This window comes from Pomacea canaliculata, linkage group LG5 (genome assembly GCF_003073045.1).
Source record: "Pomacea canaliculata isolate SZHN2017 linkage group LG5, ASM307304v1, whole genome shotgun sequence".
In the NCBI taxonomy this organism is placed as follows: domain Eukaryota; kingdom Metazoa; phylum Mollusca; class Gastropoda; order Architaenioglossa; family Ampullariidae; genus Pomacea; species Pomacea canaliculata.
The window spans coordinates 26,467,426-26,491,986 of record NC_037594.1 but is presented as its reverse complement, the minus strand read 5'-3'; the positions used below and the strand labels follow the sequence as shown (position 1 = coordinate 26,491,986).

At 36.3% G+C, this 24,561-nt stretch overlaps 3 protein-coding genes across 5 annotated transcripts; 1 reads left to right on the top strand and 2 right to left on the bottom strand.

Moving 5' to 3' along the window:
• Positions 1-2,962: 2,962 nt before the first annotated feature.
• Positions 2,963-14,455, bottom strand: LOC112564274. Of its 3 annotated transcripts, none has more exons than XM_025238972.1 (20): positions 14,023-14,455; positions 13,176-13,311; positions 12,786-12,903; positions 12,284-12,353; positions 11,835-11,964; positions 11,438-11,561; positions 10,850-10,944; positions 10,433-10,596; positions 9,805-9,940; positions 9,111-9,194; positions 8,752-8,863; positions 8,309-8,360; positions 7,855-7,921; positions 7,419-7,560; positions 6,805-6,859; positions 6,462-6,579; positions 5,080-5,229; positions 4,701-4,757; positions 4,224-4,319; positions 2,963-3,849 (listed from the first exon to the last, which is right to left on the bottom strand). In XM_025238972.1, the coding sequence occupies exons 1-20, from the start codon at positions 14,128-14,130 to the stop codon at positions 3,764-3,766; spliced, it is 2,100 nt and encodes a 699-aa protein (XP_025094757.1). In that variant the 5' UTR covers positions 14,131-14,455; the 3' UTR covers positions 2,963-3,763. The 3 variants fall into 3 exon arrangements, with proteins under 3 accessions (XP_025094757.1, XP_025094758.1, XP_025094759.1); XM_025238973.1 differs by having other exon boundaries at positions 4,701-4,754; XM_025238974.1 differs by lacking the exons at positions 13,176-13,311; positions 14,023-14,455 and having other exon boundaries at positions 11,835-11,974; positions 12,786-12,834.
• Positions 14,456-14,533: 78 nt separating this feature from the next.
• Positions 14,534-20,555, top strand: LOC112564275 (histidine protein methyltransferase 1 homolog). The gene is made up of 8 exons (XM_025238975.1): positions 14,534-14,684; positions 15,113-15,207; positions 15,572-15,731; positions 16,194-16,357; positions 16,798-16,925; positions 17,408-17,506; positions 19,962-20,077; positions 20,449-20,555. The coding sequence occupies exons 1-8, from the start codon at positions 14,621-14,623 to the stop codon at positions 20,484-20,486; spliced, it is 864 nt and encodes a 287-aa protein (XP_025094760.1). The 5' UTR covers positions 14,534-14,620; the 3' UTR covers positions 20,487-20,555.
• A 110-nt stretch (positions 20,556-20,665) lies between these two features.
• On the bottom strand, positions 20,666-24,561 carry LOC112564276 (isopentenyl phosphate kinase-like). Its single transcript, XM_025238976.1, has 6 exons — positions 24,341-24,561; positions 23,251-23,353; positions 22,791-22,850; positions 22,065-22,226; positions 21,618-21,702; positions 20,666-20,952 (listed from the first exon to the last, which is right to left on the bottom strand). The coding sequence occupies exons 1-6, from the start codon at positions 24,514-24,516 to the stop codon at positions 20,690-20,692; spliced, it is 849 nt and encodes a 282-aa protein (XP_025094761.1). The 5' UTR covers positions 24,517-24,561; the 3' UTR covers positions 20,666-20,689.

The following is a 24,561-nucleotide window of genomic DNA, read 5'->3' as shown; positions in this document are numbered from 1 at the left end:
TTTACGGAAACTATCGATGACAGACGACTGTAAATCAGTGACGTTCGTGGTTGTGGAACATGTCCAAAGACAATTCTATCATCTCTGACCAGTCAGAAATGAGACACTCGTCCTTCCGGAATATACTTAGCGGTCGCTCGATCATCCCCTGCCAAGCTTTTCAGTTATAAAATTGTTATAATGAAACTAAAAGCTTGCAAATATCTTAATTTTTATTTGGAATTAAAGCTGACATTCCTAGATGTATTTAATAGAATGAGAGGTGGATGTGTCGGCATCTCGCCATCTGATTGATGCTGACTGTCTAGTTGTGACTTCACACTTGTCACTGGGAAACAGATATTATTCAGAGATAAGAAAAGAGGACACGATCATCAAGGTTTGCTTCATCAAAGAAATATTTATTCAACAAACTTTTCTTCTGTTTTGCATCATGTCTTGGTTTATGCAAGATCAGTAGGATAAGGACTCAGTAACTTGTGTTTGTCTTAGACCAAGAAGTGGAAGGTGGGAGGGTCTTCATCAATAAGCATTAAATACATTTCACCACTTTTAAATATTTCAGGTGAGATTTGATTGTTCACAGTTAAACGTCATTGTAGGTTTCATATTCTCTTGATATTAGATAACTGTTTTTTTATGTTAACATTCTATAACTATTTTGTCTGAAATCTCTTTCCTTTTGGCTGTGCTAATTACTGCAGAGAATGCAAATAAACTTTGAATAAGTATTTTGTTGTTCTTTTTCTGTGCGAAAACACTGTTTTATTATTTAGAATATTTTTAAATGTTTAATTCACTGATTATAGATGCTGTGCTTTTATGCGAAATATATGGGCATCTTCGATTTTTTTTAAATATAAAAATTAATTATTCTCAAAATTTTAAAAACTCGTTTCATGTCCAATTTTGACAATTTTGAGTAATTTTCAATCCTCAGAAAACGCTTCTTCAAGTGATGTAGGTATCATCTCTCTCTTGGTATGAAATTTAAAAATCGTTGGTCCATGGTATCTAAAGATCAACTAATTATTGCGAGCTAAATTGTTCCAAAGACATGTAATAGCAAAACTGGATACCTATTTCACTTTCTTTTATGTAGTTGCAGCTTATTTTATATCAGTATATCATCATCTCTTAATTAACGATGAAAAAAAAAAGCGCCTGAACATTTCTCCCAACTTCGAATCCTTGCAAGGAGCTATAGAGCTCTGGAGAGAGAGAGCCTTTCGATGCCATCCTGTCTCCTGCATGGAGACAAGGCGAGGCACATCACATAAACCACAAACCACAGACCTGTGTGAACGGGGTACAGCTCGAAAGGGTCAGCAGCTTCTAGTATTTGGGAGCCACCCTCTCCAAGGACGGCAGTTCCACGCCAGATACCCGCATCAGGATCACAACAGCAACAGTGGCACTGTCTAGACTAGACAGGATCTGGCATAGCCATAAGATAAGGGTCTCTACCAAGTACAAGCTGTACAAATCCCTGGTAGTTCCCATCCTGCTCTACGGACGTGACACGTGGACTCTGCTCGCCAAAACATTAAGGAGAAGCCAGGCATTCGAGAACTAGCACCTGAGGGCGCTGCTCCGGGTCTCATACAAAAAAAACAGAACTAACGACTTTGTACGAAAAAAGATGGCCACACTCGCATGTCACCAGGAACCTCTATTTTCAACAGTTAGGGACGTAAGCTGGTTTTCTTTGGTCATGTGACCCGACACCTTGTCAAAGACTATCCTTCAAAGCAAGTAGGAGTGTGGCCAACGCCGCGGAGGCCAGAAGAAGAACTGACTTCGGAATGTCAAAGTCTGGACTGGTCGTCCTGTACAGGACCTGCTGACTATCGCCCACAATAGGCAAGAATGGCGGGCCGTCAGCTGCCGCGTCTATTCATGTAATCACATTGATCTTCCACGGAAATCAGCTATCCAACTTTACAGCTAGGTCAACTGGGGAAAAATATACGCTTCATCACCCGGGAATCGAACTGGATGGTGATCAGCGCGCTTTCAAGTTTCAAATCACTATGCTCTCCCTCAAACCGACCAGACCAGAGATAATTAATAATCACTGCAACGAGACGATGTCCTCCGGTGATCCAGCTGGTCTGTAGACAAAACTTAATTTAGGAAAGTAAAAGTCAGTAATGCCTTCCACCTTGATTGCAAAGTGTGATTTCCATGTATATTGCATGGACACGTTCAGGCTAAGTTAACTTCATGACAGCGGCGTAGGGACCAGGGGGCAAGGGAGGTGAGGCAGCCGCCTCCTCTAGAACGATATTGAGGGACATGAATGTGAACGCCGTTCACGGTCAGCATAGAGCTTGTCCCCCCCAAAAAAAAAAAAAAACAAAACAAAACAAAACCGACAATCTTCCTACACCTGCATGACTGTCAATAATCCACGTCCAAGAGAGTGTAAGAGAGCGCGAGATGAAGAGGTTTCAGCTCTAAAGCCCTACCGGCGTCTTGATGGAGACACCGTGACCGAAAGCTAATTTGTGAACATTTAAAAGAAGACTAATTTTTTTACAAACTGCGGTCTGCCTAAATGTAAGATCAGCTCAGAAAAGTTGAAACGTTAGAAATAATAATAATTATTACTGAATTTATAAAGAGCACACAAACCGACAGCCGACCATTCAAAGAACACGGTAAGTATCGGCAAACAGATGACACTGGCGAATTCAAGTTTGTGACTTTTGTTTTTCTCTTTCAATGCTAAGCCTTTTAACCAGCTGCGATGTGATCTTCTCATGCTAACCTGTCTCATGTCACACATCGTCAGCCTATACTCCGCATGCGCACTACGATAATATTCAGAAAAACAGATTTCCGGATCTTCGTAAGAAATGATTTGAAAATACAAAATAGTGAATAAGAGTACAAATCTACCCTTTGTGTAAAGAAAATGAATGCTCAGAAAATGCACGAACAAACTGAAAGGCAGACATTTTCTAAAAAAGATTATTTTTATTTCCAGAGTGACATAAAAATAAACCAGTCCTAAAGTCCAACATTGACAGTCTAAAAAATGACAAAATTACAGTTGCTGGGCTTTTCAAATACTGAGTCAGTATCGCCATATGACTACCAGCTTGGCAGTTTGTCAGCTTCAAGCAAAAGCCAATCAAGGTTTATCCATTAGTCTAAAAAAAAATGACGTAGCACTCGTTTGTAGCATTTTTGTGTGGGATCCATACATTAAGTGAAAGACTTATTTTCCAGTTTCTAAATTTTCCAGTTTCTAGTACTGGACTACATGGCACTTCATTTTTTTCTAATTAGTCAATTTTTAATAAAATTGGGGGACACAGTAATCCTCATAACCCATGAGGGCCGCTTTGGTTTCTGATTTGTGTTACCATTAACCTACAAAAGTGTGAACGTCCATCTTCAAGAAAGATACTTTCTTATTTAAAAAATTGTTATAGCAGTCAAAATGTACTGTTAAAATTTTGTTTCTGTTAATAATTAAGAAACTCTCCATGAAACAGAGGAGAGATTTTTATTAGCTGCAATTTCTTTTCTACCACTCTAGGTGTTGAAAAAAAAAAAATAATAAAGTTTATCGCACATGCATTTATTATTTGTTCTGTAATGATTTCATGCCAAAATGCAAGCAAACTATTGAGATTCTCTCAACAAAAATTATGTTTGTCACGAATTTTGATTGCCACGTTGGCAATGACGACACATCAATTCTTTTTTTCTTTCTCCCTTCTCTAGGTCTCCCAGTCAGCCGAACCATGCTTTACATTACATATTCTGCAGTACTGATCGTCAATGGGTTTGAGCAAAGTGTGCAGAGGGCAGGATCCCCTGGAAGCCAATCCAGCCCTGTAATAACAAACCATTAATTATACCTTATGGCCACAAATAACTGATCAAAGCAAGCAACCAAACACTCAATAGTCTAACCTAGCATCTGCTCTTGACACTGACATAAAATTTATTTGTTCATGCTTCTATGCATGTAAGTTTGGGTTCCTGCAGTGATGCAACCTATGAATGGTGAAACTGAACGATTATATCTACTTTACTATTTTAAACATAAAAAAATTAATGGTGGCTCTGCATCAAAAGAGCTTTTTTAAGACTGTAACATTGTCTCTTAAACACCACTTTTTCAACAAGTAAAAACAACTATAAATATAACAAATAGTTTTTAAGCTAACCAGAATAACTGTTACCTTCAACTGCGTATAACTTACTTTCTAGCTTCCGGACTGATAAAGCTAGAGCCCCACACAGACTGCAGTACTGGTATACAAAGTCCTGGCAGACTGCCAAAGTTTTGGTACAAATTCCTGCAGCAAACATCAGCTCATGCCATTAGTAAGGTTATAAACTTGTCCCTTAATGAAATTTCCTGTCGTATAAAACTACTGGTGAAAAGTCATACAACACCTTTATAATTTACAGACAGTGGCTAGGATTTACATACGTGATTTGTGCAAATATTTTAACAGTAATGAATAACTGATGGCACAGATGCCACATTGTAAAACCCTGTGTGTGTGCATGTGTGAAAGAGACAGATTGCTTGCTAGGAGACTAAAGCAAAACCATCACTTTAATAAATTACATGCAGAACTATGAACCTAGCAAGGGTCAGTTGTTTACTCTGGCAAATAAAACACCTTCACTTCCCTTTCAATTTTTTTTTCTGTTACACAAAAATCACTTACCAAAGGTATGCTCATTGGTACACTGGGCACTCAGACTGCCACTGTATTTTTGTTCTGCTATGTTGTCAAGGGACTGTTAGTGAATATTGGTATCTAAAAGTCTTGTTATGCAAATTAACATGGTAGTGTTGTCTGCCAGTAGACACACACATTTACTCTTCATGACCAGACTGCATTAAATACCTACTGCACACATTGCCCAGCAAAACTGTACACTAAAATGCACACTGACATCCAGTGCTTCGCTGTGAAAGTAATCTTCACATTCAGTGCCTTGTGAGATAAGTACAAAAAGGGGAGAGATCAAGGGGTGGGCGTCAGGGTAGAGACGGAGGAAGAGAGGGATGGAGGAGGTTGTTGACAAGCTGACAAAGGATACCAGCTCCACAAATGCTGCAGCCAGTCTCTTGCGACACCTGGGCCTGGCTGATGACAGAGTTGAGCCCATCAATGACCTCCAAGCCTATTCTCTCCATCTTATCAGCACTCCCTTGGACCCACTTAAACATGGTGTTGACCGTTGACATGTCTGCATGAGAGGGAGACAATGTAAAGCCTGCACTGGTATCACCACAGAGAAAGTTTTGATATCACCAAAGAGTGGGTAGCTTACATAACAATCACTATGCCTTACTTTCTAAATTGACTGAACATGACCAAAAAACAAAAAACAACAAAAAAACAAAACAAAACAAAACAAAAAAAACACCACAGAATCAAGCATTCATCTTAGTGGAAGCAAAAATTTCCAACTATACAAAGAAACATGGCAGAATATATGAATCACATAGTACTTTAGGTTCAGTGTAAGAAAAAAACATACTACACATCTTGCCCTGTAAATTAAGGTGCCAATATTTTGCTTTTAATGCATTAGTCATTTTACTTTTATTAATTAATTAATTTTATCATACTGTTCAAACAAATAATAGTTTTAATAGTTTGCAAAATTCTTTGACAGACTAAATAATTAGGTTTTACCTACAGAATAGCCCCATGAATGTTTACAAAGCGGTCATTTAAAAATTTTCCACGGTCAAATTTTTGCCAGTATGTTTTGTGTCTTTCACCTCCATGAACCCCAACCATCCAACCACAGGCCTAACTAATACCTCTCCAGTCACACTGACCTACAGTATTCCTCTCAACAAAAAAAAAAAAAAAAAAAAAAAGATGTATAGCAGCAAAGCGTTTTTAATTTTAAAATCTGCAATAGTATAAAAGTGTTTTGACAAATTAGAGTCGTCAAAATAGGTAGATGAGTCCTGTAATCAGCAGCTGATGGGCATTTAAACCATTTGAATGAATTAACCGAAATAATTACCACACAGCTTAACCCAAACTGACAAATGCGTAATGATTTTTCAGTATCTATTCCGCCACCCAATCACTTCCCACTGTCTCAACTGCCCAACCCTCTGGTCTAATATGTCAAGTCTATCTGTTCTGGTTTATACACACACCTCCATTGTCTCAGTCTGTAAAACTTCAAACTATTAACATCACTTCCCTTCAAGAGTTTATGTAAAAAAAAATTAAAAGGTGGGGCTTTCTTGTGGATGTGCTGCTTTCAGACATGTGTCAGTTTTTCATGTGCTTGTGCAAACAATCAAGTCCATTAAGTGGAAATAAACTAGTTAACAACTGAAAAACAATTTAGAATCTAAAAACAGTTAAGAAATGTCTCACATAAGCTGCCCTTTAGAAAGAGAACAATACTGTATTGGCAAAAAGTCTTTCACCCCTACAATAATTGCAAACCTTCACGTGTGATATCTTCTTTCCTCTTATTGCTCAGATTCAGCCAAGCATTAAGAATATGGTTGCACAGGATAGACTCTGTGGTGTTCTGTTGTGCCATTGTCACAGCCTCCAAAACCTGTAAAACAAATCAAGAGGACAGCGTTACATTTGACTGTTGCATCATGCTGTACACATTTTAAGCTGCTTTCTGTGTGTTGTATATTGTTTGTTTCACTAAAAATAAGCAGAAATTTTTACTTTGTAACTGTAATTTATAATCTAAAAATTACAAATATTCTCAAAAGTTGAACAACACATTTATGACCATAAGAAATTTGTGTCAATGCAAATTTGCCCTCACCTCCATATCCAGTGGTCGATTTTGACAAGCATGTTGCAGGGTAGTCAGCATGTGCCTATTTGTCAACAATATACACTGTATAGACATTATTGAAAACGGTAACATTTCATTAAAGAATACTCCAATCAAATTAATTTTTCCTGATTTTTTTTTCTTTGTACAAATACACTCTTTAGTCAACCTGGTAACTGAGTACTCCAAAAGGATTATGGTTGTGCATTCTGCATCACTATGAAGTAATTGTGTTAATTTCAAATCATTTTAAAAATCTATTAGATTACTCTTTCCTCTATAAAAACTTGCTGACCATAAGTGACCCATAACTACAGAATGTGGAAATTTGAGATTTTGAAAATCTTTAAAATGTACAGGTTTTAACCTATCCTTTGATACTAAAGTTGTTCTTCTAGTGCTAAAATTGAGTTACAAAAGTTATAAGTGTGCAAGTTTAGTTTTATATTGCCTATATCTATTGATATCTGCAAAACACGTGAACCATTCGGGTTGATCTTTAAGGATTTGGGGATCTTGACCATTTCTAAAGTACTTAAGAATCATAAGAATACTGGGGTCTTTACAATTACCAGTATTTTCAAAGTTCCTGACAACTATACCTTGATACCATCATGCCAAGACGTGTATCTGACATGGACATTAGCCTCCTTGTCATGTCCCCTACAAGTTCATGGTTGAAAGCTTTTCCGCAAACTACTTGACGAGAAAACTCCAACACATCACTGTAGCAACGTAGCTGATCTGAAAATCAATAATAAATAAGCCCAAACAAACCCAAATATTTTTCTGAATGTTTAAACATGACTATAGGCTCATTAATTTATACAGGAGCAAGTGTAGTCTTCTTTTAATACTACTAATCCAACAGACTTGTTAAAAAAAAAAAATCTTTACATTGTTTTGCATAGTTCCTTTTAAAAACTGTATTAAAGCTGTCCCTTATCTGCATTTGTAAAAAATCTATCCTACTTCAATTCTTTCACTATGTAAATGTGTTTTTGATGTTGATAAAAAGATTGACAAATAACAGCCCACCTGTTTCTGAAGTCACGATTGACTCGACACTGCTCATATCACAGGTGGGAACACAACACATGTGGATCTAGGCACAAAAACAGGATAAGCTAGACAAATGTGGTTGTGCCTTGAAAATACACTCTAAACTGTGGTGATAAACTCTTAACACCAATACTCTCCGTGGAAGCTTGAAAATAAGACACATTTTAAGAATATGTTCTTCACGAATTTTTACCTGTTCTCTCATTTCTGCACACTATCCCACTAAATCTTATATTTGAATTTCAAGCTGTGTAAAGTAACAAGTCTTAATGCAGTAATGTCAAATAAATACAAGCTTTCTCATTATGTATCAAGCATCAAGGTTTATATCAAGTGACTCAATGCTAAAAATGGCTGTTAATTAAATAACTGAAGTTGGCCAATATTTACACTTTCTAAGTTTCAAAAATTTTGAGCAATTTTCTGTTACCTTTGTTGGATCCTTAAAACGTTGTGCTGCTGGGTCATAGCTGAAGCTAGGACTGAAGTTAAAACTTGTGCATTGGTTTTGATATTACAAACTATAATTTGGGGTTTCCAGTTACTGTTTTTATCACAATTATACAAATTAGTTTCCTAATATTTATTATCATTGTTTTCCTTATCAGTTTCTTTACAATTTCTTTAAAAAAAAATCTGACAAAAGACTTCAACTAAAAAGCCCCCCAAAAAACAGAATATGTCAAACAAAACCTGAATTTGAACAGATAATATAAAAAGCATAGCAAGACATTTATTACAGAAATGAATCTGACAGTCCATCATCAACTATAAGACAAATAGCCATAATGCTATCATTCTCCTTCATTAACTTGGTTGACTATCATCTATTTAGTAGTCAAAACTAGTATCTCCACAAAGATATTTGTTTACCTGAATAAAGCAATGCACAACGCAGCATTAGGGGAGAATGTGCATGCTCGACATATCCACCCAGCTTCCTTGTGCTGAAATGGGAGCGAGCGCTCACATTCTATATGTAACTCTGAAAATAAAATGTGGCTTTAAACTTTCATGTACCTTTTTTAAACATTTTATTACCATGGTTTGGAAAACATTTTAAATGTGTGCAGTAGTAAGTTATAGCATTACTGTCTGAATAAAAGTTTCAAGACATTTTTCCTCACTGCAATTTTCTTTAACCCAGTTGATTCCTGTTTTCTCTGACAGTTTTGAAAGGATATCAACTATGCGAACATCTTCCTCTAAAAGTTCTAGCCACTAAGATGTACCTGCTTCCCTGTGCTCCACTTTCACAAGCTGCACACTACCATTCTGAGTTGCCATTAAAATGGTGGAACCCACACATTCCAGACCTGTAGAAAGATGTCTGTTAAAAGATCCGATTCAGAGTACAATATTCCAAGATCAATGCAGTGTGTTTTGTACTCAAGACTATACATTTCTCTTGCTCTCCCCTCCTCCCTCACAAACATTGATAGAATGAAATCCTGTTATCTTTCTTGACACTGGCAATTTAATTGCTGCATAATTCTAACAGCAATGATGGTGAAGTGCAATAACTAAGGTTGCATAATGACTATAGTTGCACTCATGGCCATGCATGTAAACACTTTCAGCCAATCATGTTAAACTAGCATACTTTACTGCTTTCACTCATATCAGGAGAGTAGCAGTAGAATTCGCTCCTATTAGTTTATAAAATTACATATAAAAAGGAAATGACAGACCTGAGATGAGAAAAAGAAACTGATAGATGAAATGACTACTTAACCTCATCTGTTGTCTATTTCAAGCAGTTTCAGGCTTTTGTAAACTATCTAGTTGTTTTTACTGCAAATGCATCGCAAGGCTTTGCATATCACCAACTTATGATAGACATAAAGAATGTCCACTGCTTTTAGATTATTTGAAAGTCTGTTTGGTTTTTTGCAGGGCTTTATTTTGAATAATGAAGATACTTACAGGTTATAGGAAACGAATTTCCTAGACAGACAGAAGTAGATTTTGTCAGCAAAACATCTGGTATATTGTTGTCTGGAAATGACAGGCAATGACTGTTGAGCACATGTTCTTTGGCATACAGCAGGACTGGGCCAGTCTGAATAGTGTACAGAAAACCATATAAAGCTCACTTAAATTATTAAATGACGAGACATCTGACTCTTTAGATAATAAAACTGAAAAACAAAAAGTAAAAGTAGTATTTAGTGTTCTGAAAATCAAGGAAAAAGGAGAAAAAAACGAAGGGTGATAATTAGCAAACAATGAACTAAATTTCAAGGCAGTGTTTACTCTTCATGGCATACAGACTTCCTCAGTCTAATATCCCCCTTAATTGCCCCTGCTTTACTTTTAAAGAAAGAAACTTTATGAATCTGATATTTCATCAGCCTGCAGTGAAAAAGAGAAATTTTCACAGACACATTTGCAACCATAGTTGGCAAAGGGGCATACTCAGAACGTAGTCCACAATTTTACACAAAAGCACACCTTTATTCTCACTGCGCCGTCCTTCTATGCACTATTCTCAACACACATAAGCGCATGCACATCCACATTTATTGTTACATGTACTTGTTTATTGTCAAACCTCATCACACTGCATCCAAGTCATACAACTGACAGACATGTTGTCTGCTTCACTTTCTATAACAGTAGAACCTGTCAGGAATGTCTGGCTCCTTAAAGAGTCTGCTTCCCATTGCAGAGGCAAAAGGTACACACAACCATCTTCATATCCCACACCCAGAATGCCTGCAAAGAAATTACTAGAAATATCAGTCATATCCCTGTGATGAGCAGTTTTCATTATACGAGATCCTTTATCTTTAACTAATTTATTTTTAAAAATTTCCAAATAAACGACCAACAGATGCTTCATCTATCAGTTAGATTATAGCAGAAAGAGTTCATGGAGACAAGTACATTTCAAATTAAAAAATTAACTTATGCACAGAATGCAACGAGCTTGATAATTTACGATGAAATAAAACAGCATGAAACAAACCAAAATGTTTTCGCTGAGGAACATCTGTCCAGGTAAGGGAAGTAACAGCACTGAGATTGTGCAGACTGTGTCTGGACAATATGGAACAGTCTTGGCTGTAAGAAAAGAAACAAGAAATGGCCAATGCAATTGTACTGTTCAAAACCCACCAGGCAAAAAGTCTAATATGCAACAGAAGATCATCCAGCATTCCTCTTGGCTCTGAAATGACTGACAAGAAAAGCTTTTAGGCCCTGCCATTTGAAGCAAATGAAACCTGCTAAAGCTTCCAATACAGTGTAACACTTTTGATAAGGTTATTGATTAATAGTACTTATAACATCATGCTGCATCTTCAAAGAATATTGGTATTTGCAACATTTTATAGAGAATCTGCAGCCTATACACTTATGCCAAAATAGGATGAATCTAAAATGCTCAAATGTATTTTTAATAGGAAAAAATAACTGGTACTAACACTTATTAGTTTCTACAACATGACTGTGCAAAGCCTAACAAGAAAGAACTTACTACCAATTGTTTTTAACACAAACTCCCTACATGCATACACAATCATGCACACATGCACGTAGGCATTAACAGTCTTACAGGCCAAGGACTGGAAGCTGAAGTTTCCAGATGACAACATCCCCATTCTTCATCCCCACAAACAGTAATAGGAACTTGTTCTCAGCATCACCATCTCCTTGTAAAATACTGGACCATGTGAGCTCTGCAACAAATATTGATCCATTACAGTTTTAGATTGCAACAAAATTAAATTCAGACACTGAGGTATTTACAAAGGCATGAAGTTATTTAAATAAATCTTTAATCCACTATACTAGTGACTACAGTAGCATACAACATTTAAAAAAAATTACTCCAAACTAAAAACTGAAAGCTGTAACTAATTTTTAATATTTTTATCAATCCCTTTTCTTTACTTTGGTCACTTCTGTGAATGCCCATGAATCAAACGAAACACAGTTTTGAAAAGTCTTACCTACAGCAGCAATGCTAGCCATCTGTTCTTGAACCTTTAGCACGTAACTGCTTGGAGACGAAATGGTGGCCAATGTCACATTAAACTCATCAGCTACAGAAGAGGACAGCTGATTTGAGAGATCAGCCAGCTGAAACACACTAAACACAATAAGTATAGCTGCAGCAAGCAAGAGATAAGCCATGTGAAACAGTAGTTTTAGTTTAGTCTTAGAATATTCCTTGTTACTCCTCGAGGAGCATAGTGCAGCAACAACACCTCGCCAGTGGACCCAGTTGCGAAACACAGTACCCCCAAGAAAAAGGTTTCATTATCTTGTACTGAGTTCTTTAATTAAGTGCAAAGTTCTTTCTTGCATCATTAATGACAATAGTAAAAAGCTATTATGTCATTACCACCAGCAGCAGTGAATTTAGAGACTGCTCATGTTAAGCAATAAAAGAACCAACTTTTTTTAGTGATCCCGGTTGGCCAAAAAGGTGAATCTGGTGGTCCAGCGTTAGGGCAGCCAAAATACTTCTGAAAAATGAAATGATCAAGCCACTTAAAAATGGGCATTGTCCAATTTTCTTTGGATGTATCATAATCACTGATCATAATCCCTGTCATCAAACTTAAGACTTATTAAAACCAAAAATAATTAAATATCATGATTAAAAAATGCAAAGATGACTTGGAATTCTTTCAGTGGCAAAGGGATAAACATACTGCAAAATTCCTCAAGTAATGCAGAAGTAGTTTTCTAGAAGGCTGATTAAATTATAAAAATAAAACAACAAAAAAAAGTGACACTGGTTCAGAGCCTTCTGTTCCATCCTGTTCTTTTTCACTGTACTTCTTTACTTTGTCAGCATATTCTCCTCAGCTTATGTTATATAATAAATATCAATTTAAAAATAGGTCATCCTCAAACAGAATAAAAGATAACAATCTCAAAAATGAATATATCACCGGTGATTGGGGCCAACATTGTCAGGTGACCAACAACAGGGGCCCCAAGCTGGACTTAGCCCACTACCACTGCCTAACTTTGAAAATGTCCAGTCAGCAAGGAAAGCATTTCTTGTTGCTGAAATATCAAGCAGATTTTGACATTATTTGTATTTTAATAGTTTCATCAGTCTACATAATAGATATTTTCAAAGTCATCCCTGCCTTTAATGTAATGAAGGGCCCTCAGGCATGATGTGCCTGCTAAAAACAAGTGAATTTGTGTATAAACTCAATTTAAAAAAATGCTGTTTTAGTAAGGACACATATGAAGCAAATAAAACATGGAATGAAGACAAAACATGATTCTACTACACATAGATACAAAATTAAAAGCAGTGCATTACATACTTTTGTCTGCATTTTTCAATATATCCTCCAGGTTTTTCCATGGAATATGTTTTTCACCAAGATTAGCAGCAGAGAATGTTTGTGCCACTCTCATATTAAAACCTGTATTTGTCTGTTGGGGTGAACAATCAAGTTTCTGAAACATTTAAAATGTATGCTCAGTTTGTTTTTGTTTCTTTGACCTGTCACTAGAAAGAGTGAAAAAGAAGCAGTAACAAATTTGCACTTCTGTAAAATAAACAAATGATCACCCCACCCCCAAATCTAGTGTATTCAAATTTCCATTATTTTTGTTATCCTACATTTTAATATTGCATAAATTTTATGCTGTAATTAACAAACTGATGTAATGAATAATTAGCTTTATAAAACTTTGCCTTGCACTAGTATGATAGAAAGAGAATAAATTGTTCAATGTATAACCAAATCAATGGATAGGTTAAGAAGATGCCAACATTTTGAAGACCAAAAACAGGAACAACCATTGCCTTAATTTTTCAGTGTAATGTATAGGACACAGATGTAACAGAGAAAATGAGATTTTTGAAACTTTGCATTAACCAACTACAGCACCAAAAGAACTAATGATAACAAGAGAATTTTCAAGAAAAATGCTTCATTCTTCAAAGTGTCAATTACTGACGCCAAAGATGAGGATTTCTCACTTCTGTTTGCATAAAACTTTTTTAATGAGTGGATTTGGCAAATCACAATAAATACACTAGACTGCCTAAGTACTCTGCCCGGATTCGAACCGGACAAATGAACCTGCAGCTTTCTACGCCATCGGCATACAGGTATTTGCAAGAAATGCGTAGCTGTTGTTCAGAGTGAGATATTTCCTTACCAGTATGTACAGTTCCTTGTCAACATTTACAGCAATCTTGTTGTCTTTCGACCAAGAAACGTTCTGCCTGACACAAATGTCCACTGAAAATGTAAGACTTCCAGCCATACCTCTTGATAATGGAATTCTCTTTTTAAACTGTGATGGAATGGGTTTAGCTTATTTTGGTTTGCTGGTACAGAAATATACGTAGCAGACTTTTTTATTCTTAACTAAACATGTTATTACGTCCTCTCGCATACTCCTTTCTGTCGAGTTTTTAAATGTCATTAAAAAGTCCTGTTAGTCTGACGTTTCATTATGCATTCTTCTCGGTTCCTCGCAAATCAAGTGCGTTTTTGTTTTGTTTTTTTAAATCTGTGCGTGTTTCAAGCTCGTGTTGTTGATTTTGTTAAAGGTTCTAAAACCACGGGATTCAAATCACGCTCCAGCCTAAGTCTCTCAGTTACCACAATCACCACAGGAAATATGTGAACAAGACCATTTAGGAACTTGAACATATCGAGAAATAGTTGCTACCTCAGAGTGCTCTCCCTTCGTTAACGTGGTGATACAAATAATAATGCGGGTTTATTTTCAGTGGAAACAGTAATAAAAAATGTCAACTTTTAAATTTAATTTTCTGCCGTCAGCCGAAGATCATGACTTAACCAGAGAAACATGTAAGGGCTCGGGCACAAATTAATTTACCGATATAGCGCCTTATTACTGCTGCTCTTTTCCCCTCTTGGTAGTACTAGACTCATATATATTTCTATGATAATAAGGGAATATTGTATCATCTGTGTATGTATGATTTTATGTTATTTTAAGTGCTATCATTTCTTGGTTTTTCTAGCTCTGCAAATATTTGTATCTTGTCTATTATATTATACAGATATTGCACATTAATCATGACGTTTTGTAGACAACATATCGCAAAAACCAGATGAAATTGATGAAAATGATGAAGTTACTGGTACTTATTCAATATTCTTTAGGGTACTGAGGTAACTGACAATAAGTGATATCGATGAGAACTAGAATTTTTGGTGTCATATCTATTATTAAATACTGAGTGTTAATTACATTTTAACTATTTTGTTTATAGTATCAGAGAATTTGCATGACGATGGGTGCCCCGCTGATGACACAGACAACTTGGCCTGTGAACTGCAACTGCCTTCATCTAAAATTGAAGCAAAGGTTTCAGTATACAAAGCGTTTTCTTATAATTCTGAGATTACTGAGTCTGTTGCAGGAATACAAGCATCTCAAGTATTGAGTTTTAAAAATTGTTTATTTGCTCACTTTACTATTGCAAATTTAATGACCATACACATGATTGATGTTAGGTCAGGTTCAAGGATAATATATGATATTTTTCTCTTGCACAGGACATACAAAATGACAGCTTAAAATGTGTTGCATGTTCAAAATTTAATCAAATGTGCTGTGTGGCAAGTTTGTAGACATCAACATTTTTTCTTTAACTGACTTCATTGACACATATCTAGTTAGATTGAAATAATATTGCACCATTACTTTTATCATTTGTATTTTCTTCCAGGGACTTGACACAGCAGAGTTTTATTTCAAAGGCCATCATTTACAAATTCTTTCTGGTCCTTCAGTGGAAGACCATTTGCTGAACAGTTCAGCGCTATCTTCTTTAGCTCTAAAAAATGCCATTGCTCGACACTCAGATCTGGAGGCTGGGAAGTATGAAGGTAGGAAAACAATATATGAATAATATGAACTAAAAGTTTTTATTTTGTGTTATTGTTAATGTGGGGTCATTTTACTTATTGACTTCCAATGATATAGAGATAAATATTACTACATACCTCTTTTGCAATTTTTACATGATGCAGACATGTCATAAATTAAGTTGTAGTTTTTAATGAAACTTGCAACAAGCGGCAATAAATTTGGAACACACAGATACAGGAACTTAAGAACTTTGTATTGTTACATTGAAAATATTAATTTCATTTGTCAAAGACACGGTGAACTGAAAAACTTTTAAGCATAGAATTAATGATGGTGCTATTAATAAGCAGCTCCAGAACATGTTTTAGAAGCAAATTAAAGCAGATTTGATCCTCACTTTAAGCATCAATAGATTTTTTTGCTAACAGTATGCAAAATATACTGTAAGCGTCATTTTTCCTTTCTTTTAATTACACAAGGTGGGCTGAAGCTTTGGGAATGTGCTGTTGATTTGTGCCAGTATCTGGAGGAGTGTGACATTTCGATGCCCGGGTGCTCAGTTCTGGAATTAGGATGTGGTGGAGGACTTCCAGGAATTCTGGCAGCCAAGATGGGAGCAGACATCGTTCACTTCCAAGACTTTGTATAACTGCCTTATATATTTATTTTACATAAATGTTTCACTATAGGCTATTTTTTTACCATTTTTTTTTCAAGTGCTTTGAACAGAATTAATGTTATCTAGTTAAAAGTGTATATGGAGTGTGTTGCTGGATATTTTCTTCTGTTGTATCATATTAGTGTAATATTATAATGTGTCAAGTTGTGTGCATTTCAGTAATGGTGTAATACAGCCTATAACAAAAGATAGCTTTTACTGAGAAACTACACAATATTTTTCTTGATACTCAAACACACCATATTTTAGCATGCAAGAAGTCCATAAGTGTCTTAATGTTAACTCAGAAATTTCCATTTCAAAATTTCACAAACATAACTGTGTCTAAACTGCGCAGTAGTGATACATGTACTGTAGTACTGTCACACGAGATCTTTTTATTTCTGAAACCATTCATGTTGCAGAATAAGGATGTGCTGGAGGTCTATACAATGCCAAATATTCTCCTCAATTTTGTAGATACTTGTAAATTTTCCTTCTTTTCTGGAGACTGGAGCAGCTTTGCATCATTAGCTTTAGAGAAAAATCTCAGGTATCGTTATATGGTGTCTCTTTTGTATAAATAACTAGAAACTTAAGGTACTTTCTCTGTTGTTTTTTATAATTGCAAATTTCTTCTATCCATCCCTATCTATTCCTCTGGTTAGTAAGGAGGGGAAAAAAATCTAACATGGATCATTGCATCAATTGCTAAAGTTTTGTGATGATGCTTTTGTTTTAATCTGTCTGCGGTTCATATGTAATTCCATGCCTCTCTCTTAAAATATATTGTCATATCTTTACTAGTCTATCCTCCATGTAAGAAATTTAATATACACTTGTGCTATACCCAACTTGTGCATAGTAAAAGACCAGCTTAATTTGTAATCAATAAATCAAATGTACTAATTGTAAAAATAAAAAAAAATGAGAAAAGAGGTGATGCTGGTGATCTAGGGTCTTAAAGATTTCATGTGTTATAATGCCATTAATGATGATGGGAATTATCATGATAATTATTGGCATCAATTTCAGGTATGACGTTATATTGACATCTGAGACTATCTACAATACAGCATCCTATCCTAAACTACATAAAGTCTTCACGTCTGTCTTGAAAAAGACAGGGATTATGTATCCTTTATTTGCTTAATGTTTAAACTAAATTTACAATGTTAGAGCATGCAGTGATGCTTTATAACCATTAACTGTGCAGAAAAGGAAGGTAATAACTCAGCAATAGAAAGTAACAAAATGTATGGGATAGCCTCGCCCAGCCAGATTGTAACATGGAATATGGCAGCAAAACATTCTAAAAACAAGTGACTTAACCTTCTGTTTGTAATATCTAGGTAATAGAAAAGATGAAGATCTGTGTGTGTCGTCAGTGTGTAAAAATTCAGAGTCACTCAACTACCCTAGTGTCATCAAAATAGGAATCTATCAGAGGACCTTGTTTAACCTCCTCCCATAAGACCTGCAGTTCTGTAGGATCTTGGAGTTTCTTCCCCGTAGCCAGATCGTCTTTAAGGGTGTTCATGTCTGTCACCAGCTGTACCTCGTAGAAGACGTAGCAAATTCTGTCCATTGATCTAGTACAGCCTTCTCTTCTGCATGGAAATTGCCAATGCTGTCTTCAATGACGGATGACTTTTGCTCTCAAAAACCATCACAAATGAGGGTCAGCAGCAAAAGGCCTTATTTATGTCACCCTAAGACATCCTTTCCTCTATCTCATTGCATCTCTATTCCATCCAGGTTTCCCTGGCTGCCTTTGTCCCTTTTCTTGCCTGCTGAAAAAGGGGAACCAGAGGCAGTGTCAGAACTACTGTACAAAAAAAGCCTAATCGGTCACCAAAGTGAAATTAGGCTGAAGGTGATATAGAATTATCATCAGTGGATGGTGAAACTGTGGAGAATAGCCAATTTCAGAGCCAGCAGAAGCCTCATCCTGATTGAAAAACACCAGCTCAGTATAAGATTTGTATCATAACTTGACTTAAAAAGAATTTTTGACAAGAGTCTGGCACGAGAGGTTGTGGCACATGGTACAGAAATTCAACAATGAATATAGTCTGAACTATTCTGTGAGCTCTGTTCTGCTTAGTTGAAAAGTATTCCTATGATAGTGGGAGTCTACCAAGGATTACTTTCATTGATGTTTTGTTTTATCATTTATCCATATAGCTTGACCATATTTCTTTTATGGCAAAATCCACTAGCTAATACTAAAAGTGTACTAAGATGACAGAATCTATCATTTAGATTTTAGATGTACAGTGGAACCTCAGTTAACGAACATAATCCGTTCTGGAAAGTTGTTCGTTATCCGAAATGTTCGTTATCCGAAACAGTTTTTCCCATAAGAAATAAAGGAAATAGATTTAATTGGTTCCCAGCCCCTAATGACTCGCCATGTACAACTCTGATGTCTGTGCGAATGGCCTTAACCGGTACATGCTGATGTTTGTGGGTGTGTATCTTGAGAATGGAAAGGGTGGATTACTTTGAATTCGGCAAGTCTTATCTTGAACCTATCATTATCTGGTATCATTAGACATTATTCCATCATTAGTTTTTTACTTGCATGTAAATCTTTCCAAAGTTAACGTACAAACAAATAACTGAAGAATTTACAGAAGATCTTCGTAAGGATGTTTTCTAAATCTTAAAAAATTAAGTCTTTTTACGGGTAAGACTTTCCGACTCCGGTAGCCTCTGTGTTTATTTTCTTCTGTCTGTGAATATTTTTACTGTTAATGTTATTTGCGTCGTTATGATGTACTTTAATGTGAAATCTGTATAAAAGACCCGTACAGTCATTCAAACGTTAAACAGCGCTCCGGCTATGAAATATTTCTCAGCATGCAAGAGAGACATAAACTGAACCTGCAATGCCAACAACTGTACTGAAATCATTAAATTCCACACACTCCTCTATATTAACATCATTAAATGCCACACAGTTTTCTATGCAGCAAGAAAGCTTTGTGACTCCTTTTAAAACGAAAATAAAATCCCTCAAGTAGAATTTGACAGAAGGTAAACTCTGCTCCATAACGACAGATGCTGCCGGTCTCGGCCATCTTACAGACAAAGAAACCCTCCATGCTTATCATCACTTGGAAGGCAACAGGCGGTCAAAGTGTGTTGCTGGGTGCACGAAAGGTAACCTCCTCCTCCTCATCATCATCATCATGTAGAGGAGGTCACTTCTCGATTGTTCCTTCTCCCGAAAATTCAAGGGTCCCATAAAGTTTACTGAGATAGACTTCGTAAGCAGGGTTCTATCTGTATTACTTTCTTATTTTTCTTGCTGTTGGCTGTCCGAACTCTTGCTCAAAATCCAGCTATCCCAGATACATGCATATACAAAATATGGTCGGTCACGTGTAGTTCATGTGGCTGTTCGTTATCCGAAATTTTGTTCGCTATCGAGACAAACTTTTAACGAATGTTTTGTTCGTTATCTGAAATATTCGCTATCCGAGGCGTTCGCTAACCGAGGTTCCACTGTATTTTGATTTACCTCACTCTTTAAGCTGTCATTGGCCTATTGGCTGGACTGCAAAGCCTTAACATGCCCTAGTCTCCTAGCTGCCAAGAGTGTATATTTTGGAGTGGGAGGAGGTGTTGACAGTTTTATCAAGTTTGTGGATGAAAGACAACAATTTAAAGCAGATATTATTAGAAATCTCGACAAAGGTGAGCAGAGGCAGTATAAGTTTACTAAACATGAGGGATTCAGATCTTTGCTAAATTTTTTAGCATTACTTATCACTTATTATTATGGGAAAAAGCTACAATAAAAAATACCCCTAGCATTTACTGGTATGAAAATAAATCCTAATAGTTTGTGGTGTATTTACTGTATTTTATCAAAACTAGGTTTGTCTACGATTGCCTTTTAGTTTGTTTTTGTTTTTTTTTTCTCACCCAGATTTCCTCTGAGATCTGTTAAGTAGCTGTAGTAAATTAAGTTTTGTTGCATCTCTTTTTTGTGTTCATTTTCTTGCTCTTTCTTCTTTTTATTAGTTTTCTTTTTATTACCCCTTTTATATATATATATATTCCAGGTGTTTTCCGGAAGATTCTACACCTACGGTGGATCTGAAAAGAAGTTTTGCCTTTCAAAAGTCTTTCACAACCATGTACCACTGAATAAATTTGAAAAGAAATTTTCTTCCAGCTGTAACTGAAATATTTATGCTAAACAGCAACAGATGAACTTTTGCTGCTCTTTGCACTCATTGATTTCCCCCCTCTTTCATTTCAAAATGAAACCTTGGATCATACAGTTCCCAACATAAAAATTTATTATTTTTGCTTCAGGACAATTTCTGTTGCCTGCAAATCCTTGCAATTTTCTCTCTGCTCAATACACAACTTGACAGCATCATGGGAATCAATTTTACAAATGAATGTTCGTGTTTTTCCTCGAGACATTCGCACAATACTGCACGCTGCTTGAAGCTTATTCAACATCCCTCCAGTAACATCTTGTGAGATATTTGATGTATGTATATGTTCCTCTATAATGCCATCAGCAAATGTGGAAATCTGTTGCAGTAGCTTTGCACCTGCAAAAAGTAAAAGGATGTTTGTAACAACTTATATTTATCAGGCAAGGCAACATACAAAGATCAGTTTTAAATGCATAATATAAGCAGTTTTCCTTCAACAGTTTGAAAAAGTAGCATTTCTTCTGAAGCAGTCTAGAGATAATTCTATTCACTGTTTCTGATAATCTTCAAGCTGCATCGTGAACTACATTGTGGAAACAATGTGTAGTAGTTATGGCAAGTGAATTTCCCTATAGTTTAGTAGCCAATCAGGAAATAAAAGGTAAAGGTTGTTCCATCACCTTTTCTATATTGTATGGGAAGGGAGGTGTTAAAGATCCCACTTTTTAGGGCCAGCTTTTTGTAAGGGTGGTGCCCATCTCTTCCTCTCATTGCTTCCTTCCCCCAACCCTCTGTAGAGTCACGTACCCATTCTCAACAGCTGGATCAACTGGGAAAAATTTGCTGAGTGACATCACATGGGTATCAACCCAGTGTGCCTTCGGATTGCAACAACACTCTAAGCTCTCAGCTACCAACTTCCCCATTCAGGTAACAGCAACTGTGATTAGGAAAAAAACCCCATACTTTTATCCAACAGACTGCAAGGATGATTAGGTAGAAGTTAATACTGCAAAGTCTTGACGAGGTCAAATATTTTACAGTTATTTTGAAATACTTGCCTTGACTACAAGGTGGTCTATCATACACTCCATAAACATCAGTAAGAAAGACCACTCTTTTCACATTAAAATTCTCACAAAGTGTCTGGAAAGACAAAAAGAAAATGTTTAGCTTCCAGTCTCATCAATTTATCAATAAACTAGGCCTTGTGGTTAAAAAGCTGAACTGTATTTTTATATTCTCTGGTCTTATAAATATGTAAGGTCATATGCATATGCAGCTGTAAGGAACACTATGTGGCGGCCAGAATCAGATTTGAATCACCATAAAATCTATGTGGCATCAGTTGGATTATGGATCTGCATAGTGTTTCATCAAAATCAAAAGAAAATGCAGACACAAGTACAAGAATGCTCTCCTTCAGTTGATTTAGTGACAAAACTTGCTATTTACACTCCTAATACATACACTTCAAACACAAAAAGTAACTAAAACTTGATATGAACCTTGATTATTAAATCTCCACTGAGGATACAGCAACCCTGAGCAGCATCCAGCACACAGTCTCCATGAAAAACGGGAACTAATCTTGAAGTGAGTACATTTTGGATTACCTCTTTTGGCCATGCTACAACAGCTTTCTTATCTGTCTGCCATGTTGGGAATGGCTGATATAGAAATGAAAAGAAACCAGATCTCAGTACAGTTAGGTGCATTAGATAATAATCTTGATATTGACAAATGCAGCCTGAATATGGGTAATGCAGACGCTACTTGATGCATGACAAAAAGTATTTCAAATTTATGTTAGTAAGTGAATAAGTAATTGTTGCTATGTTGAAAGTTTGGGGGTGAGCCTAATAATAATTTCAACACCATATCATTTTGACAGTGCTATGCCACGATCTCTCAAGATGAACAGTGGTGAATGACTACCAGACTAGGATATTCAGATTAAATTTAAAAGTTTAAAAGACACAATATCTCAAGCATTCCCTCCACATAAATGTTTGGAAACCATGAACCACATAAACTAGTTTATTCCAAAGGCACACAGCTTTAGGACTCAAAAACATTTATCATATATTTCCCAGACCAGCATATGGCATCACACAGTCAAAATGATTTTCAACAAGTATTCATCCAAAGATATGTCCAAAAAAAAAATATATACTTTAAAAGTTTTCTTTGCTAAATACTTAAAAGAATCAGGTCTGGGGAAACATACTTACCGAACAAGCAACAGCAGGTACATTCCTAGAAATCAGGCTGTCAACTATGTGTTTATTAAGCTGCACAAGTAGAAAAAAATCAAGTATTATGCTTTTATCAGACCATTGACACCACCCAATAATAATATATAACATGCTTATCCTGTATATGGAAAATCTGGATAAACAACAGAACAAACATGGCGGGAGGAAGCAGGATCAGGAGAGAAAGGTTGAGCTGGACTCTTCAGCTAACAATCAGCTGAATCTTCAGCAAGCAGATGAAGACTCAGCATGCTTCAATAGAATTAGGTTTTGCAACACAGGAGCTGCATTGTAAAATGCCCTAGCCTCAAACACTTTTAGCTGGTGTTCCTTGGAGCAGAAAAACAAAAGTATGACTCCAAGGTTGAACTGAAACTGCCTTATAAATGGAGACAGTCTTGCGATAAGCGAAATGACCACAAAATAATTTACTCACTTTAGTGACAGACTGGCGTGTTAAACAAAAACCCAAATGGCTTTCACCTTGGAAAAATCCTTGGTTAATATTATACTTTGAAGCATGATGGTGGCCAAAGGAGCTGAAATAATCATTACAAAATTAAGATAAAATAGATGCCTGCAGAGAAGAACATGCTTGCATAATTAAATGTATCTACACACATACATATATAGACAGCTAAGACGCTCAAATCACCATGTGGATAGTTGGAGATCTGTGATCCATCATTCTGTAGGTGAATAGGGTATTTAAATGGTTTTTGCACCTTCGCTTTCACCACACAAGGGTTATCTATGAAAAGCTTCAAGAAAGAGTGTGTGCATGCACCCATAGTCAACAACTAAGGCTAGAGGGATACCTAGAAATGGTAGAAATCTTGGAAGCATGTGGCAGTCTTTAATGGACTAGTCTAACATGGATTTTGAGAGGCCTGTAAAAAATTAAATATATCACACTTCCTTAAGGATGAGGAAATATATTTATACTTTACAATGCTATCAAATGCATTTTTGTGTAAATCTGCATCGCAGTGGGAACTTTGTTGTTCAGGACTCTTCATTATCAAATGCACAAATTTCTCAAAATGTGCTGATCATGTTTATAGTCAACTTAACAGAGGACACTAGATGTCAACACATATATCTCAGCCCTGCTATGTGGTCGTTACTATCTCTAGAGTCTGGACAGTGTTGTGTGCATTAAAAGTGTGATAGCTCAGATGAAACCGCTTTCAATCTTCGATTCCTATGCGATGCCCTGACCTCTCACGTTAAAGAGAACATTTTGTTTTAGTGATATTTATTATCTTTGATGACAATCTAGCGGTGACAGAGAAAATCTCGATCTTCCATCAACTTTCGTCACTCATCCAGAGTTGCTGCGCCTGAAAAAACATGGCTTCCTATGTTAAGAGTTTTCTCTACTGACTTTACAACTGTGTAATTATTAGTGTGTGCACATGTGTGTTGTTGTCTTGGAAGGTTGTGAATCGTTATTTTCTTCTTGAAGACCAGACAGGGCACGCAATGAACACGCCACTCGCGCGCACACCCCCAACACGCCATACCCTGCCCCGTGTACGACGACCACAGTCTGTCCCAGCTTGTAACATTCTTCAATGATGCTAGCCCCGTAGTCCAGCTGATCCGGCTTCAGTGTTTCTAAGGAAGACTTGTCCGTAATTGCAGCACCGCCAAATTTCACAATCAAATCTAAGGTTGTTGATTTCCGATCGCTTTCCATAGTTAACACAAATTCTGCAGCCAAGAGCTCAAAATTTAAAGCTTT